This window comes from Chelonia mydas, chromosome 6, assembly GCF_015237465.2.
Source record: "Chelonia mydas isolate rCheMyd1 chromosome 6, rCheMyd1.pri.v2, whole genome shotgun sequence".
Classification (NCBI taxonomy): domain Eukaryota; kingdom Metazoa; phylum Chordata; order Testudines; family Cheloniidae; genus Chelonia; species Chelonia mydas.
The window spans coordinates 67406474-67423276 of NC_051246.2; the positions used below are offsets into that span (position 1 = coordinate 67406474).

The window sequence follows — 16803 nt, forward strand, 5'->3', positions numbered from 1 at the left end:
TTGTGACTACTTCCTCATCTGGTCATTTCTACACTGCATTGTAAGGATCTCACACTTGAGCTGAAAGTCTGTCTACAATATTCCATGCTGCCCTAGTCCTTGGTTTTCTGAGCATATGATATCTAGCCAAATGACATTTTAGCAATTCATGAAGACTGTAGGACACCCAAAACTTAACTTCACCCCCAAAAAACAATCTTTTATTAGTCTTTCCTGTTTTGGGTTACTTAATATGTTAATAGAACATCACTTTCTTTCCTTTTAGAAAAGGACAACTATGTTTTATCAAGAAGATGCCAAAATTTGAATCTTAGAGCCATGTTTTTCACACAAATGAGCTAACTTTCACTAGGAAAAGTGAGTGTTTTTTTTTTAAAGCAAAAGTGTGAAGCATGGCAAATATCTTGGTAAAAGTGCATTCATTCAAATGGAAATAAGAAATCTTACATTTTGAGAGTTTTGCCTTTTGCTGCAATTATTTGTCATATTTCTACTTACATGGAATATTTTATCTCACCATGGCCTTTAAGAGCCTGACATATTCTGCATTTGCAGATCTGGATTTTGATAGCTTCAAAGAGCGGTTGGAGTGAAGACAGTGTATGTTAGAACTTCCACAGCTGCAAACTCTTCTGAGACAATGTTGATGTAATAGTATAATCTTTTAAGATAATAAACTTTCTTCGATGACCAAAGTAGACTAGTCCTTAATGGCACATAAATTTTATTGAACTAAATTATCTAAATCCAACAGATTGAGAGGGTATTTTTGGTGAATACTCAATTCTGATTGCATTAACTGGATTGCCTCTGTTGACTTCCCATAACAGGCTGTTAGCTGAGTTGTGCAAGAGCTTCAAGAATTGGGAATACCCCTAGCTGATTTACCTGTTTCTTTTAAAGATAATTTGTTCATGTGTTGAAATGTGATTTTTTTTGATGAGTCATAAATAATATTGTCCTGGCCAGAATATGAAGCGTGTGATCTGATCTTGAAGTTCGCTTCAACTACTAAAATCTTTCTACAGCTGTAATTGTGAAACTTAATTATATAAATGGGATAAATCGGAGGTGATAGATAAGATGTATGGGGCATTAGGTAAAATTAAACTTTACTTCAGTAACACAATTGTTTATGTTTTGGCAAACCATGGACGCTTACCTGGAGAGCCTAACCGAGATCTTAAACTTACAAAAAGACACTGACATTTGAAGCATTAATTCAAATATCTACAGTGTCCGCTAACTACTATAATCCATAGCAAGTATAATTAGATATAGTGGACAAGCTTTCCTTTAGCCAAATTTAGTGCACATTGTATGTAATTTATAACATGTATAAATGTCGGGCCAAAACAGCCTTTTTCCTTTTGGTTTAATTTACAAGTGGCCAGGTTGCTCCAAGTTCCTTTTCCCTCACTCTTTTATAACTACTACTGTTATAAGTAGCACTTAAAGTCTCTAACTCAGTGGGAAGTTTTTATTTTTATGCGAATATTTTCCGCTTATTTTGTGCATTTAAAAGCACTTTGCATTAGTTACACTGTTTCTGTTGGCTGTCAGTTGCGTTTCCTATCTCTTCACCCTCATATACTTCTCTAGGGGGAGCTCAGATGTACCTGCCTTCAAGACTCTACAAGAATTATGAGCAGTCAGGTGTATGTACAGAGAGGAGGAAAGTGAGGGTCTGATCATGTTAGGTGTTGTTCTTGGGACTGCATACTACAGCTTTTAAATATAGGGGAGCAGAAAAATATTTTTCGTATCAAATTAAAAAATGTAGGACCTACAAACTAAAGTTTACAGTATTGATTTTGATTTAATAGCTCTAAAACTATAGTATCTACATGAGAGATTGCAAGAGATCATATTTATTCTAGACAAGATGAAGCTGATAGCAGAACGTTTTCCATTAAAAGACTTTTTAGAATTCATTTTCTAACCTTTGGGCTGAAATATCGTGAATCTGGACTTAAGGGCAAGCTTCCAGGTTTTTGGGGAGAGAAGGGCACAGTAAGGACAAATATCTTGTGGGTCAGGCAGTTTACTGTTTGGGCTTGATTTTCATTTCTGACTGTTTTCTTCTTTAGTTCTTAGATTTAGGAACAGGCTCGCGCGCTCTCTCTCTTATCATTGTTGAAATAGATGTTGGTTTAGCCAAAGTAAAAACATCAAATTAATGGTGTTTCTTTAGATCCCAATAATGCCTTCATTCTCCAAACCCTGTTAAATGCTTGATCCTAGATCTCTCTACTTGCAGTTCTTTTCTCCTCTCCAAAGACCAGCACGGACACGAGTATAACTGACAAAACACTTATGCTCTCTATAGAATTTTATTTTCAAGCAGAAACCTGGCTTTAAAAGCCTCTTAATTTTGCCACCTGTGGGATTTCTGCCTTAGTTAAATGTCCTGGTTGCCAGTTGCTAATGGTGGATGATAGAGTAGACTGTTGTAACAGCCACATGGCTCAAAGCTTACAGTAGTGTGTTTTCTATGAAACCCCACAAATGCAATTTGCCATTTCAAGTAGCTTGTCTACATATTCACTGAAAGGCTACCACTGTGTTTCTGTTGGGTTAATTCACTGTTGTTTCCCTGTATCTCCAATATTGTTTATTATCCTGACAAGCATAATTGATAATGAATTGCAGTTGTGTCTAAAATATATCATGTTAATTGACATGAGAGACATCACTTTGTATTAGAGGAGAATGCTAAGCAAGCTAAGCTTTTGCTACCTCTTCCTGATGTTTTGTTAATCCATGATGCTAGTCACATTTTATGTGATGACTTATTTGTTTTGAGATCTACATCTATAGCAATCCATTAAAATGTTACTCTTTAGAAATCTGCACTGCTGCGATGAAGCAGTATTGAATATTTGATCTCTCTTGACCTTTTCTTTAATAGGTAAGTTTAGTTCTACACTGTACGAGACGGGAGGCTGTGACATGTCACTTGTGAACTTTGAGCCAGCTGCAAGAAGATCGTCCAACATCTGGTGTGTGTGAAGGCCAGTCAGAAGGCTTCTTATCTTATCTGCAGTATAGTTACAAGCATTTAATTTCAGTTATAGAAGACCTTGAAGTATAAAAAATGTAATCCTGTGTCTCTCTTTAGTATTGTGAAATCTGAGCAAGTTTAGCAGAAAACAGCATTAAGGTGACCAATACCTTGGAAAATGGCTATTCCAAATAATAGTAAATATGTTCACTCAAGGATTAACAAATGCACTTCCATATAGTCTGTAGAAAATGATTTTTTCCCTTGCGGAACTTACTATCAGTTTCTGCAGAGCATATGATCATAGATTAAAATTTAGCAGTTAGGGCTGCAAAATAAACTTCCAATTGTGAAGCAAACGTAAATCGATAATACTGTGTTCTTGAGTGTGCAGATAATCTGAAACAGTGTAGAGAAATGTAACGTGCCTGAAGTCAAACATTTGGCCTGCCAACTTAGCCTGAAAAGCAGGCTGTGCACTGGGAAGTTTTCCTGGTGCTAAAAGAGTTCTTTGTCCTCCAAAACGCCACTTAAGTGCAACTGAATTGCTCTGGGCCTACTACTCCACCCTCAGGATTGAAGTAATCTCCACCACTTGCGCCCATGGGTGAACAACTGTTGGATCCATGTAGCCGTGGATCAACAGAACACTCCAAATCCCTGCTGTGCAACAGTACACAGGGACCTCCTATGGAGCTGACCTTTGACACAAACTTGTGTATTCCTTGCGTGGGCCTGCCAGATCTTGCCCTTATGCATTGTACATTTTAACAGCAGTGGTCTTGCTAAGAGGGCCCTGCACAGCTGTAGAGTAAGCAGTGGGATTCGCACCCAAGAGCGGTATGAACTGACCCAATCTAATTGTGGTATTAACTTTCAACTTTCTCATTTCTGTGGGTAATTGTAATTCTGAGAGGTAAAATTAGTCTAGCTTTGGGAGACTTCAAACACTTATTTCCTAGCTGCACCAAAATCTCCATACACTGAATGCATTGGCATAGTGTCGAATAAGTCGTCTGACTATAGATTTATGGGGTGACTTGTCCAGAGTTGCTTTCACTTTTTTTTTTTTTTTTGGGCCAGCTGCTCTGTGCAGGAACACATATACTAGAAGCTTCATTCTGTACTTATGGTAATTACTGAATTTTGCAGTTTTACAAAAAGCAAAATGAAAACTGATTCTACATCCTACGAATGTAGGACAGCCCCACTGAACTGCAGTAATGGAGGCTGGTGAACAAGTGCAGATAGGTGAGGCTTGTTGAGTAATGAATAATTGGGCACTTGGAGGAACAACAACACTAAGGCCCAATTATAAATGACTCAGTCCAGTTCAGAATGCTATTAAATCCAAAGGGAGGGTGCAGGAGGTATTGTTTTTTCCTTCCTACTATTAGTCTGCAGGGAGTACACAACTAGCTATATTGGCCATCACTTGCCAGAGCAGTGGAATCTCATTGGCCTGAACTTGCAGTCAAACCCAAAAATCCACATAGAGTGCCTTAACTAAATTGGCCTTTGGTTAGTTCTTCTAACTGCCAGTACAACTTTTTCAGCAGGCTTTTTTGCACGAGTGCTTTTCCATGTTTTCCAATCTAAAGTGTAACTTGTCTATGGCTTTTGGGTGTAGGCTTTAAAATTAACTGAAAAAGTCCTGCAGAATGACTCAGTCTTCATCTTAAACTAAAGACTACAACTTATTTCACATCGTTTACTCTTACAGTGAGGAGCACGGTCAGAAACAGCAGATGATGGAGCAGGCACAAACTAGAAAAAAATCTGGGTAGCCACACTTCTGCTTACTCTGTTAAAACACCCTCTGAATTTTGATAAAATGCAAAATTAAGATACCTTGTATCTGAGGGAAAGGGAATAAAGGAAGTGTGTTTAAAATTGGTGTAGTTCTGACATATCCTTGCATACTACATTTATGTGAAATTAATTGTCCAAGTTCTTGCTATAAATTTAACGTTGCTGTGAGAAGCAAGGGTTTGATATCAGAATCCATTAAAAACAATCTGGCCTAAAATGAGTGCAAATGGCAAGATAACTTTGTTTGTTTGAACTTCTGACTAGAGATTGAGGGTAATGCCTATGTTACGTTTTCAAAAGTGTTTTAGTTTTTATAGAAGTGACTTTCAATGAAGGTTAGGCTCTTAAGTTGCTTAGTTTTACCCTAACTATATAACAATCAGCAACAATGTTGAAGTGCAGGAGAAATGGGAGAGAGAGACGGAGGTAGGAGCAGAAGTCCACCAGATTCTCTTACCTTGGGAGCCCAAAGGAGACATACTCAGATTTTCATTAAGGGATGTCTAGTGCTCATCTTTTGAGGGCTAACAAGTTTAAAAAAGGGTTCACTCAGGCAACAGGAAATGAGATGATTCCTTCTGTGACAACAGCTGCTAGCCAATCCAGGGATCTGTGGCAAGGCATAATTTAGATGGCAGAAATGAGGAAGAAGAGAGCATCTTTATTATTGTGGTTGTAGCAGATACTGTCACATATGAGCTCTTTGCCATTCAGTATATGGGTAAGATTTGTTGTCCGTCGTCTTGGTTTACATGTAAGAAGCATCTTAAAACTCAAATACTTATTTGTTTAAAATATGTTAGCGTGAAGTCTAAGAAATTACAAAAATGAGTGAAGGTGCTTATGCTGAAAGTTTGGTCTTGCATTGTGGGGGGTAGTAAAAGTTCAGGCATTTTAATACACTGGAGTGGCTTGTTGAAGTCAAATATAATATTAATTTAAAGTATTTTCTCTGTTCCTATAGCGACACGGATTCTCATGTATCAAGTTCTACCTCAGTTCGCTTTTATCCACATGATCTAGTAAGTTTTTTTTTAAATTGTTTGTATGATAAAGCAACCTTTTGCCTATTTGCATGCACATTTTTTAGAGCACTGATCCACCATACCTTGTTGTACCAGCTTTTAAAAAAGCAACTTTTTTGACTGGGAAAGAAGCTCATATTCAGTATTGCAGTGCCTTCAGACATATATACATGCAAATTTTAAAGCTAAATTCATCTACAAGCACAATTATATGAGTAATTTACACCTTTTAAAATTGATCTAAGACTACAATATGATCTTTAATTTGTATAATTTGATCATAAAAGATGTTGGAAGTAGGGGTTCTTCTGACAAATGTCATAAAGCTGGCCAAAAGATTGATGCATGTACTCAGGTAGAGCCCTATTCCTATGCACCTCTAAGATCTGTAGGATACAGGAGGTGTGAATTTCTATCCTGCAGTCCCCAGAACCAATCATGACTCTATCAAGGTATACATCCTGCCACCAGGATCTAATGCTCAAAGGTTAGAACATGTGAAGTGAGACACTTAAGTAAAGCCAAAGGCCCACACAAAATCACTGAACATACAGTATCGGTGCAAAAAATTCTGCCATTCTCAGTGTTCCTGTGACACACACATCTCTGATATTACTGTCAACTCCAAACATACCTGTGTACTTCCTTCAGCGTTCTACCATTCCCATACCATTCAATCCGCAAATAATCAGCATTCTGATGATCCACACAACTTACGGCTGAATGATGGAACTTGTTAAATCACTTAAATAACCAAAAATAGAGGGAGGGTGGAATTTTGGTGCAGAACAGTGCAGAGCAGTAATAAGCTTGTTTCTGGTCCTGTCCGGGGTTATGTGATCTCCACAGCTCAATCCTGATGTATTTTGGAAACACTGTGGCTTCCTGTGAAAGCTTCCTTTCAAGGGTGAGCTCCCACTGGTTGGTGGGTACTAGCTGTGTATGCTGCCCCATCCTCTGTTCCCCTTTCTAGTAACTGTGCAAATTCAGGAAATTCAGAGAAACTCAAACCTTATGAATACAAATTGACACTTTAAGTCTCTAGTTAGCTTAATGGATCATTAAGATGTGACACATCTTTTGTAGTGACATTGCTTTAAAAAGACACCTGTCAACTTTTAAAAAACTAATAAGAAAAAAAATTCAAGTTTCTACTAGGACTCCATTTTAAATTATATGTTCTGTATTCTGAAAATTCCTCTTTTTAAAAAAAAGAGGACACTATAGGAGAACTCTGAAACTGACTATACACACATAGCTGTTGAATGTACAAAGTAACCAAAATGAAAAATAGAACCTATTTATTTTGTTTACAATAATCTTAGATGTAATTATATAGGTACACAATTTTTAGCCAGGTGTGATTTTTTTTTTTGTTCAAATTGACAATGTCTCGGTCTGATTTTTTTAAAAAAAAGAGCTTCAATTAAATGCCAGCTACAACTCCATATTAAAATAATTTTTCCAGCCTGTACAGCATTATACGTAAAGAGTAAATGGGACCTCTTTAAGATGTCGCTTGGCCTTTTCACAGTATTTACACACTTGGTTGGGCATTAGGGTTTCTACTACATACTTTTGTAACACTGTTTCTCACTCTTCAGTCATGTATCCTGAGGTATCAATAGTTTTGTGTGTTCTTTGGTGTTACTGAGGTTTCGGGGAAGAACCCTGACATTAAATGGCAGGGGAAGGAAGAGATAGGAAAGCATGGCCAATCATGAATAATGCTTTGCTAGTGAGAGCAAACCTTATTGTTTAAAACTTAAGTGTATATTAAATACTCTGGCATAAGTCTGATCATTGAAACATGAGTATGTTGCTTTGCCTCACAAAATCAACTACCGAGTTGAGCATGGGTTTGCATGCAGCATAGCTGACTACATGAAATGTCAATATATAGCCACTTATCTAAAATCAGAATTAGTCTCTATCTGTGGCAAGTATTACTTTTGCTTGCCTCATTAGTTCACCTCTCTTCAGATTTAGAGTTTCCACTCTAAATAGAATAATTAATTTAGCAGACACTTGCATGCTGCAAAAGTAAGAGTGCCACTCACATGTCTGTCTCTGGACAGAGAAAATAAGTGGTAACTAGTAAATAGTATTTCAAAACCAAAACTTCTTAATCTTCAAAGATGTAGTTAGTAGAAAGTGTAATTATAACTTGAAAGTACTCTTAATACTTATTTTCTTTTAGCTTTCTCTTCCTCAGATCAGGTTGAACAGGCTGTTAACTATAGATACAGATCTGCTGGAGCACCAAGACATTGACCTAAGCCCTGACCTTCAGGACCGTATGCAATCACAAGAGGAAGCAGCCCAGAAAGTTAAACAATACTATCGCTTTTGGATCCTACCCAAGCTGTGGATTGGTATTAATTTTGATAGGCTAACTCTCTTGGCTTTATTTGATAGGTGAGATCCTCATGTACTACCAGATTACAGCTCAAAGGAGCAAAGATTAAGAATTATAACTAAATTGTGAATAATATACCACATAGTACAAATGGATGTATCCTGGGCAAGCCATATAAATTTATCAAGCACTGAAAAAAGAAACCGAACAAATTTAATTGCACTAATATTATGAAAGCTAACTTCTATTTTCTCCTCTAACCCCCATTAGTATAAATTCCAAATTATTGATTCAAATATAAGATACCTTGTGTGGAAACAAGTTAGTGACTTCTCTAGGAACTATCTAAAAACAGAAAGAGAAGGATTGCTGTTGCACACTTGGCTGTAAAGCCAGATAATTGGCTTGGTGCAAGACGTTAGCTTCGAAATCACTCCAAATGATGGTTACAAACTGAGATAATGCAAGTATGATTCAAGAGGTGACCGCAATCCCAGAGTGTCATCTTATAGGCAGAAACAGCTAAATCATGTTATTTGGTGTCACCTGTTGAAATAGTGAGCACGAATTCCTTTTGGCCATGTTCAGTGTATCGAAGTTTAAACAGTAATTTTAAATTTTCCTCAGTACGATTGTTTGTGCAATAACTCTGTAAACACCTATTATTTCTGCTAGTCACCACTACCCTGTAGTTTGCTTAGTCTGAATTGAGTGGCTTAGTGCCACTGAGTGCGAGAGTAATTTCAACTGTTGCACTACACACTCCTGTTAAATAAATAACCCTGTTGCATATAAATAAGATGGCTAAAGTATTTTTTTCTTGCCTTCCCTAATGTGATGATAGGCTCTTGAGCATCCTTTATGGAACTCTGAGACAGGCCCATGTTACAGGCTACCATTCTTCATCTAGCTGAGCATTTAACTACTTTCTGAGGTCATCAAAGCTGCTTCTTAAAGGCCCAATTTTTCAAGATGCTGAGTGTCTTCAACCTTCATTGAACACATGCAGTGGGTGGTAAATGGGGGGTGGAGGAGGGAAGGGAATGGGTAATGGGTCATTTAGTGGTGGGCTGAAGAGCAAGCCAGCCCTGCACTTACCCAGCAGTGGCGGCTCTGGGCCGGGACCTAGGCCTCGTTCTTCATCCTGGGTGTTGCAACCTCGTACACAGGGTCGGAGTGCCATTTAGGTTTAGCTGGGCCAAATTGGAGTGAGTGGCATTGCAACGTGGTGTACTTAGCAAAGCGCAAGGTGCCCAGTCGTGTGGGACAGGAGCTGCTGCTTCTGGATGAGGCCAAGCTCTCCCTCCAGCCCCTTATGAAAATTTGTGTTGTACACCTCCTTTTGTCAATTGTAAATATGCTTCAAAAGGCACCATGCGTACATCAAAAGGCTGCTGGGATGGCAGTTGTCACCCCCCGCCCCACTCCTGCCTCCATTCCCATTTATCTCAATCACTGAACTCATGGTAGTTTCTGCCTAAGCTTTGCTAACAGACATGTATTACAGTTTGCTAATATGTACTATGCAAGAGTTCAGGCCCATTTTGCTACCAGCAGCATAGCTTATTTGCTAGGCTTTGTGCTAGCTGTTCTCTGCTAATCTCTTCTAAACCTATCCAGCTTTTTTAATATTACTCTTTTTTTTTTGCCCCTGCAGGAATCGTGAGATCCTTGAAAATGTGTTAGCTGTCATCCTAGCTATTTTAGTTGCTTTCCTGGGTTCTGTACTCCTTATAGAGGGCTTTTTCAAGGATATCTGGATCTTCCAGTTTTGCCTGGTAATAGCCAGTTGTCAGTACTCACTACTCAAGGTACCTTAGTTTTTTTATCTTCATTTTTAATTACAGTTTTGAACAATAGAAATAAACTGTTGAGGACTTGTGCAACAAACTTTCTTGTTCAAAGGTGTCTGTGAAGGTTGAGTACTTAGGCTACCAAGAACTTTGGAAAGAGAACTGTATAAAAGTTTGTAAAACAAAAATTTTGGCTTCTGCTAAAGTTTGGAATAAGGCCACACAAGATCACTGGAGTAGTCTTGTGTATATTTGTTAAAAAAGGAACAATAAAAACCTAAACCTCTCTGCCCATGACATACTACCACAGGTATAATCAGGGGAAACAACTGAATTGAAACCCCATTGCTATAAAAAAGGGAGTGATTGGTAATGTGTTCTGTTAGGGCCCTGGACCTTTGGAATTTGCTTCCTTCTGATCTGGTATGGCCTGAGTGTGTTAGCCATTTAGACATGTGGCAAGGGCCCATCCTTTCTCCCTGGCCCGTTCAAGATATGAGTGTCGGTAGAGTTGGGTATTGGTGGTTTGGGGATTATGTGGAGATGTCAGTTGTTTTATTTGTTGATTTGATCTCATGAGTCTGTCGGTGTATTTTTAAAAGATTGGCAAGGAAGGTCAGAACATCGAATGGATTCTTTTTTATTGTAATTTATTATTTAAATAAAAGGATTTCCCTCCAAAAATACACGTAGATATTCCTTTTTCTACTCTATATCCTGGCATTTCACCAGATGTCAAATTGCCAAGAAGGTCATTTCAAAATACAGTTGATTAAAAGATTGCTTACATTCTGAGAAGCAAAGGGAGTTTGAGAAAAGAAGAATGGGTCAGAAGTAATTTGGATCTCCTCTAGCATGAGAATTTCTTCTATAAAACTTAAAGATAATCTATGTTGTGTTATGAGACTGGTAAAAATTAATCTTCCAGATTCCCAATCTCTATTTAGCTGTCTACTTATGAGTCAAAAACTGCTTGCTGTAAGAAGTTAACTGTTTTTGCACGCTAGTCCTTACTGAAAATACGTGCAGAGAAGAAGCTTGTCAAAGTTAAATTTCCAAAGTAAAATGTTACTCAGTGTCAGATTTGTTAGTGATGGAATTTCTGTCAGGTCCCCAGCAGGTGTTTTCAATTTCATAAGGTATCTAGTGAATATTTACAAAGGTTACAGATTTCTAGTAGCTGAAAGCCACATGCTATGTCTCAGATGTAGCACTTGGGCCAAGTAACCCAGAGCTCTTCTTGACTGCTGTTCACAAACTGGGAAGAATTAGTAGGGGAAGCAAAAGTGGATGGGAACCTGGGAGGCAGTGACCATGAGATGGTAGAGTTCAGGATCCTGACAAAATGAACAAAGGAGAGCAGCAGAAAACGGACCTGGGCTTCAGAAAAGCAGACTTTGACTCCTTCAGGGAACTGATGGGCAGGATCCCCGGGGAGAATAACATGAGGGGGAAAGGAGTCCAGGAGAGCTGGCTGTATTTTAAAGAATCCTTATTGAGGTTGCAGGAACAAACCATCCCGATGTGTAGAAAGAATAGTAAATATGGCAGGCGACCAGCTTGGCTTAACAGTGAAATCCTTGCTGATCTTAAACACAAAAAAGAAGCTTACAAGAAGTGGAAGATTGGACAAATGACCAGGGAGGAGTATAAAAATATTCCTCAGACGTGCAGGAGTGAAATCAGGAGGGCCAAATCACACTTGGAGTTGCAGCTAGCAAGAGATGTTAAGAGTAACAAAAAGGGTTTCTTTAGGTTTGTTAGCAACAAGAAGAAAGCCAAGGAAAGCGTGGGCCCCTTACTGAATGAGGGAGGCAACCCCCTAGTGACAGAGGATGTGGAAAAAGCTCATGTACTCATTGCTTTTTTTGCCTCTGTCTTCGCGAACACAATCAGCTCCCAGACTGCTGCACTGGGCAGCACAGCATGGAGAGGAGGTGACCAGCCCTCTCTGGAGAAAAGGGGTTCAGGACTATTTAGAAAAGCTGGACGAGCACAAGTCCATAGGACTGGATGCACTGCATCCAAGGTTGCTAAAGGAGTTGGTGGATGTGATTGCAGAGCCATTGGCCATTATCTTTGAAAACTCATGGCAATTGGGGGAGGTTCCAGAAGACTGGAAAAAAGCTAATGTAGTGCCCATCTTTAAAAGAGAAGGAGAAGGATCTGGGGAACGACAGGCCAGTCAGCCTCACCTCAGTCCCTGGAAAAATCATGAAGCAGGTCCTCAAGGAATCAATTCTGAAGCACTTAGAGGAAAGGAAAGTGATCAAGAACAGTCGGCATGGATTCACCAAGGGCAAGTCATGCCTAACTAACCTAATTGCCTTCTATGACGAGATAACTGGCTTTGTGGATGAGGGGAAAGTGGTGGATGTGTTGTTCCTTGACTTTAGCAAAGCTTTTGACATGGTCTCCCACAGTATTCTTGCCAGCAAGTTAAAGAGGTACAGACTGTAAAGTGGATAGAAAGCTGGCTAGATTGTCGGGCTCAACGGGTAGTGATCAATGGCTCCATGTCTAGTTGGCAGCCGGTATCAAGTGGAGTGCCCCAGGGGTCGGTCCTGGGGCCGGTTTTGTTCAATATCTTCATTAATGATCTGGAGGATGGCGTGGACTGCACCCTCAGCAAGTTTGCAGATGACACTAAACTGGAAGGAGTGGTAGATACGCTGAAGGGTAGGGATAGGATATGGAGGGCCCTAGACAAATTAGAGGATTGGGCCAAAAGAAATCTGATGAGGTTCAACAAGGACAACACTTAGGACAGAAGAATCCCATGCACTGCTACAGACAAGGGACCGAATGGCTAGGCTGCAGTTCTGCAGAAAAGGACCTAGGGATTACAGTGGATGAGAAGCTGGATGAGTCAACAGTGTGCCCTTGTTGCCAAGAAGGCGAACGGCATTTTGGGCTGTAAAGTAGGGGCATTGCCAGCAGATTGAGGGACAAGATCGTTCCTCTCTATTCGACATTGGTGAGGCCTCATCTGGAATACTGTGTCCAGTTTTGGGCCCCACGCTACATGAATGATGTGGAAAAATTGGAATGAGTCCGGCGGAGGGTAACAAAAATGCTTGGGGGCTGGAGCACGTGACTTACAAGGGAACTGGGATTGTTTTGTCTGCAGAAGAGAATAATGAGGAGGGATTTGATGGCTGCTTTCAACTACCTGAAGGGGGGTTCCAAAGAGGATGAATCTAGACTGTTCTCAGTGGTACTAGATAACAGAACAAGGAGTAATGGTCTCAAGTTGCGGTGGGGGAGGTTTAGGTTGGATGTTAGGAAAAAAAAAATTTCACTAGGAGGGTGGTGAAGTGCTAGAATGGGTTACCTAGGGAGGTGGTGGAATCTCCTTCCTTAGAGGTTTTCAAGGTCAGGCTTGATAAAGCCCTGGCTGGGATGATTTAGTTGGGGATTGGTCCTGTTTTGAGCAGGGGGTTGGACTAGATGACCTCCTGAGGTCCCTTCCAACCCTGATATTCTATGATCTATATAGTCTCTCTCATACAACCAATGAAATTGTTGCATGCAGATTCACTGTAGAGTCAGCGTAATGGTTGGTGTTTCCTCTAACACAATGGTTGAGGACTCTTGGCATGGCATAGACGTGTGCCTTGCTGTCTCTCAGATGTTATTCATAAAGTTAAAACGGCCGAGAACTTAAAAACTGGATAGTAACAAACCGTGAAACCCATAATGATTGCAGCTGGTGATATTCTGAACCAAAAGAGCTCTCAACCATGCTTGAAACTGTTTCCATTGCTTTACTTTGGTTCAACAGACATTCTAGGTTTCACAATGATACACAGATGCAGTGACACTCCTGGATTCTTATCTGTATAATAATCCTGGAATCTTACCTTGATTCAGGGTTACCACCTGAAATACTGCTCTAAAGATAGCAGGCCCCAAAATAATGTTCCTCTCTTTCCATTTTACTTTCAGAGTGTTCAACCAGATTCTTCTTCCCCACGACATGTAAGTCAATGCGTATGCCATTTCAGTGCCCTAGTGGGTACAGCACTTCCACCATTGAGGATTAACTCTTTGCCTGAGTCCTCTGCATTTGGGGAGAAGTGCCATCTTTGGGATGAGAGACTTCTATTGTTGTACAGGATTGGGAATTTGAGTATTTAATTCCAATTATGGCTTTCTGTGGGTTGGGCAAGTCACAACCTCTTTGCTGTAGTTTTTCAATCTCTAAAATCGTGACTATTTAACTCTCAGGTGTATTATGAGGACTAGTTATAAAGCACTTTTGAAAATGGAAAGAGTTCAGATTGTTATGTGGAAGACTCAGCGGGAAATTTTATTATGCATGTATTAGATTGGTGTGACAGAAGTTTATTTTACTTGTGACCTAAGCCAGAGGTGAGAAACTGTATCAGTCCTCTTAAGGAAGCTATGTATAGTATTGTAGGTTGTAATTACTGTATTTTTTATTACATATCTAACAGTGTGGCTTTTTAACAGTAGCAAAATCTGACCAATAAATACAAAATGTTTCTTAGTTTGAGGTTTACATCTAATAAAAACAAACACATTTTTTCAGTTTTGTTTACAAGAACACTTGGAGTATAGTCCTGTTGTTTTTAATATCTCAGTAAGGAACGTTGTTTAAAAACCTGATGGAGAATAAAGGAAAATCTGTTCATCTAGAAAGGCATTGAACATTAGAGCCATAAGTGTCCTTGTCTTTACACCAATATAAGACAGATTTAAAAAACTCCTTGATGTACTGTCATAAAATATTCTTTGAGAGATATTGACAAACTATGGGAGAGGGCTTTTGGAGAAAAGGATGGACAAAAATTAAAATTTGTGGTTATGTGAATTTATTATTATAAATGTGAAGAACACATTTCTGTTCAGTAATGAAACAAATCTTCTATAATTTTCAGGGTCATAATCGTATCATAGCCTATAGTCGGCCTGTTTATTTCTGTTTGTGTTGCGCTCTTATATGGTTGTTGGATTATGGTAGCAGAAATACATCTACAACAAGGTTCAGGTTGTATGGAATGGTTTTCACCAACCCGTTGCTGCTGCTGTCTGCCAGGGACTTAGTTATAGGTGAGTTATTTTTTTGTACATGAACATCCAATAACCGGGATATTATCTTAACCATGGGTTAGAGTTGGCTATTCCACTACAGTGGAGGCATTTTAGGCTTTTATCATCTAAATCTCAGGTCCAGATCTCTGTGTCAGACTGTTGCAGCACTACATTCTGACCCCAGTTCGCTCTCCTTTCATTTGAGAGAGCAGCTTTAGGCTTTCTGGTGTCCATAACAGAGCTTTAGAGTGTGAAAATTTTCCTCTCTCAAACAGCTAGGAATTTAAAATAAGCATCACCGTTGGTGGTAGTGTGTTTATAATTTGTATTTGTATTACTGTAGGGTGTAGGAGCCCTAGTCATGTAACAGGACCCTATTGTGCTAAACACTGTACAAATGCGGAACAAAATATGATCCCTGCCCTGAGGAGCTTACACTCAATAAGACAAGAGGCAGCAGATGGCTATGGACAGACTGGGGAGTACAAGTAAACAATGAGACAGTATTGGTCAACATGCTTGGCAATGGTATCTTCTTCAGGCTCTGTCCATCTTTGAGATAGCTTTCAATGTACTTTACCTCTCTTTCTCTCTCCTGTTCTTAATCCTTTCCTTCCAGTATTCTGCTCAGGTAGGCTTGTCTCAATCCATGCAATTTGTACTTGTGTTGATAATTGTGCTCATAAAACCCAGTGATCAGTGCATCACCCCTAAATTCTTCTTCTTTCTGAACAATTAACAGTAATTTATTTCAGATAAAGTGCTTTCAAAGCAGCTAGTAACACTGAGGGCACTGTTTCACAAAATGTTTTGCATTCCACAAAGAACTGTACATTGGTGGCAAACTTAAACCGCTGAGGAGAAGCAAAGAGCACAGATCTGAACCAGAATTCGTTCACTCCTGGAGAAGTAAGACCTGTCTGCCAGAGAACACAGATGCAGGGCAAGACAAACCTCAGAGCTGATTGGCTTCATTGCCATGTGCTGGCATTAGACTAATGAGAGCTCAACTAGGACATCTGTTATCATTTGGCCACCAAGTGGGACATGTGGACCTGGTTCATAGACAGTCTAAATCCACTCCAAATGTCTGTCAGAGAACAGTGCTACAACAGTTCGATACAGGTAGTCTGAACTAAGATGAGAGAGAAGGAGCTTAAGATGTCTCTATTGTGGTGGAAAAGCATATATAACCTATGTGTAATGTCCAATCGAATGGTTGCCCTCCATCTTGGGGGGCGGAGGGGAGGAGACAGGGATGGAGGGAAGCTAGAATTAAAGAAACAAACGTCCTCTCTTCTTCGATTTGTAAACTTATTTATCAGTTGCAGTGAGGTTCTTCTGATTGTTAAACAAACCTATAGTAGCACAATAAAAGCAAGGGTGAAATTTTGGCCCCGTTGAGTTAAATGGGGCCAGAATTTCCCCCCCTGGAGTTCAAGTGATCTGATGAGAGGCATGAGAGCCTTCATTCTTGTGAGTGACAAATTTACAAGACTTTATACCTGAAGACCCTCTTCCCTGATCTTTACTATGTGAAAATGAAAAGGTTGTGATATAAAAGTCCAGTCATGTTAGACCGGCTCACACAGATTTCACTGGTGATTAAATTGGGAGTCAGCGAAGATGTACTTATCCCTCTGAATGTTGGAAAGTCGTGACTAATCTAAGTTGGAGGTGGATGTTAAAGTGAAGTCTAATACAATTGGAAACTGTTAGAAGGTCCCTATAGTATAGCCATAGCAATGTTGG

General features: G+C 39.5%; 1 protein-coding gene across 15 annotated transcripts in view; it reads left to right on the forward strand.

The window, feature by feature from the left end:
• The window catches only part of PCNX1 (pecanex 1), a 129681-nt gene that overhangs the window by 64375 nt on the left and 48503 nt on the right, over positions 1-16803 (forward strand). For all 15 annotated transcript variants that reach the window (XM_043548034.1, XM_043548036.1, XM_037900313.2 and 12 more), the window contains 6 exons: positions 2912-3002; positions 5781-5838; positions 8042-8259; positions 9858-10011; positions 13942-13974; positions 14898-15069. In XM_043548034.1, the coding sequence (XP_043403969.1) occupies positions 2912-3002; positions 5781-5838; positions 8042-8259; positions 9858-10011; positions 13942-13974; positions 14898-15069 (726 nt within the window). The remainder of the gene's footprint in view (positions 1-2911; positions 3003-5780; positions 5839-8041; positions 8260-9857; positions 10012-13941; positions 13975-14897; positions 15070-16803) is intronic.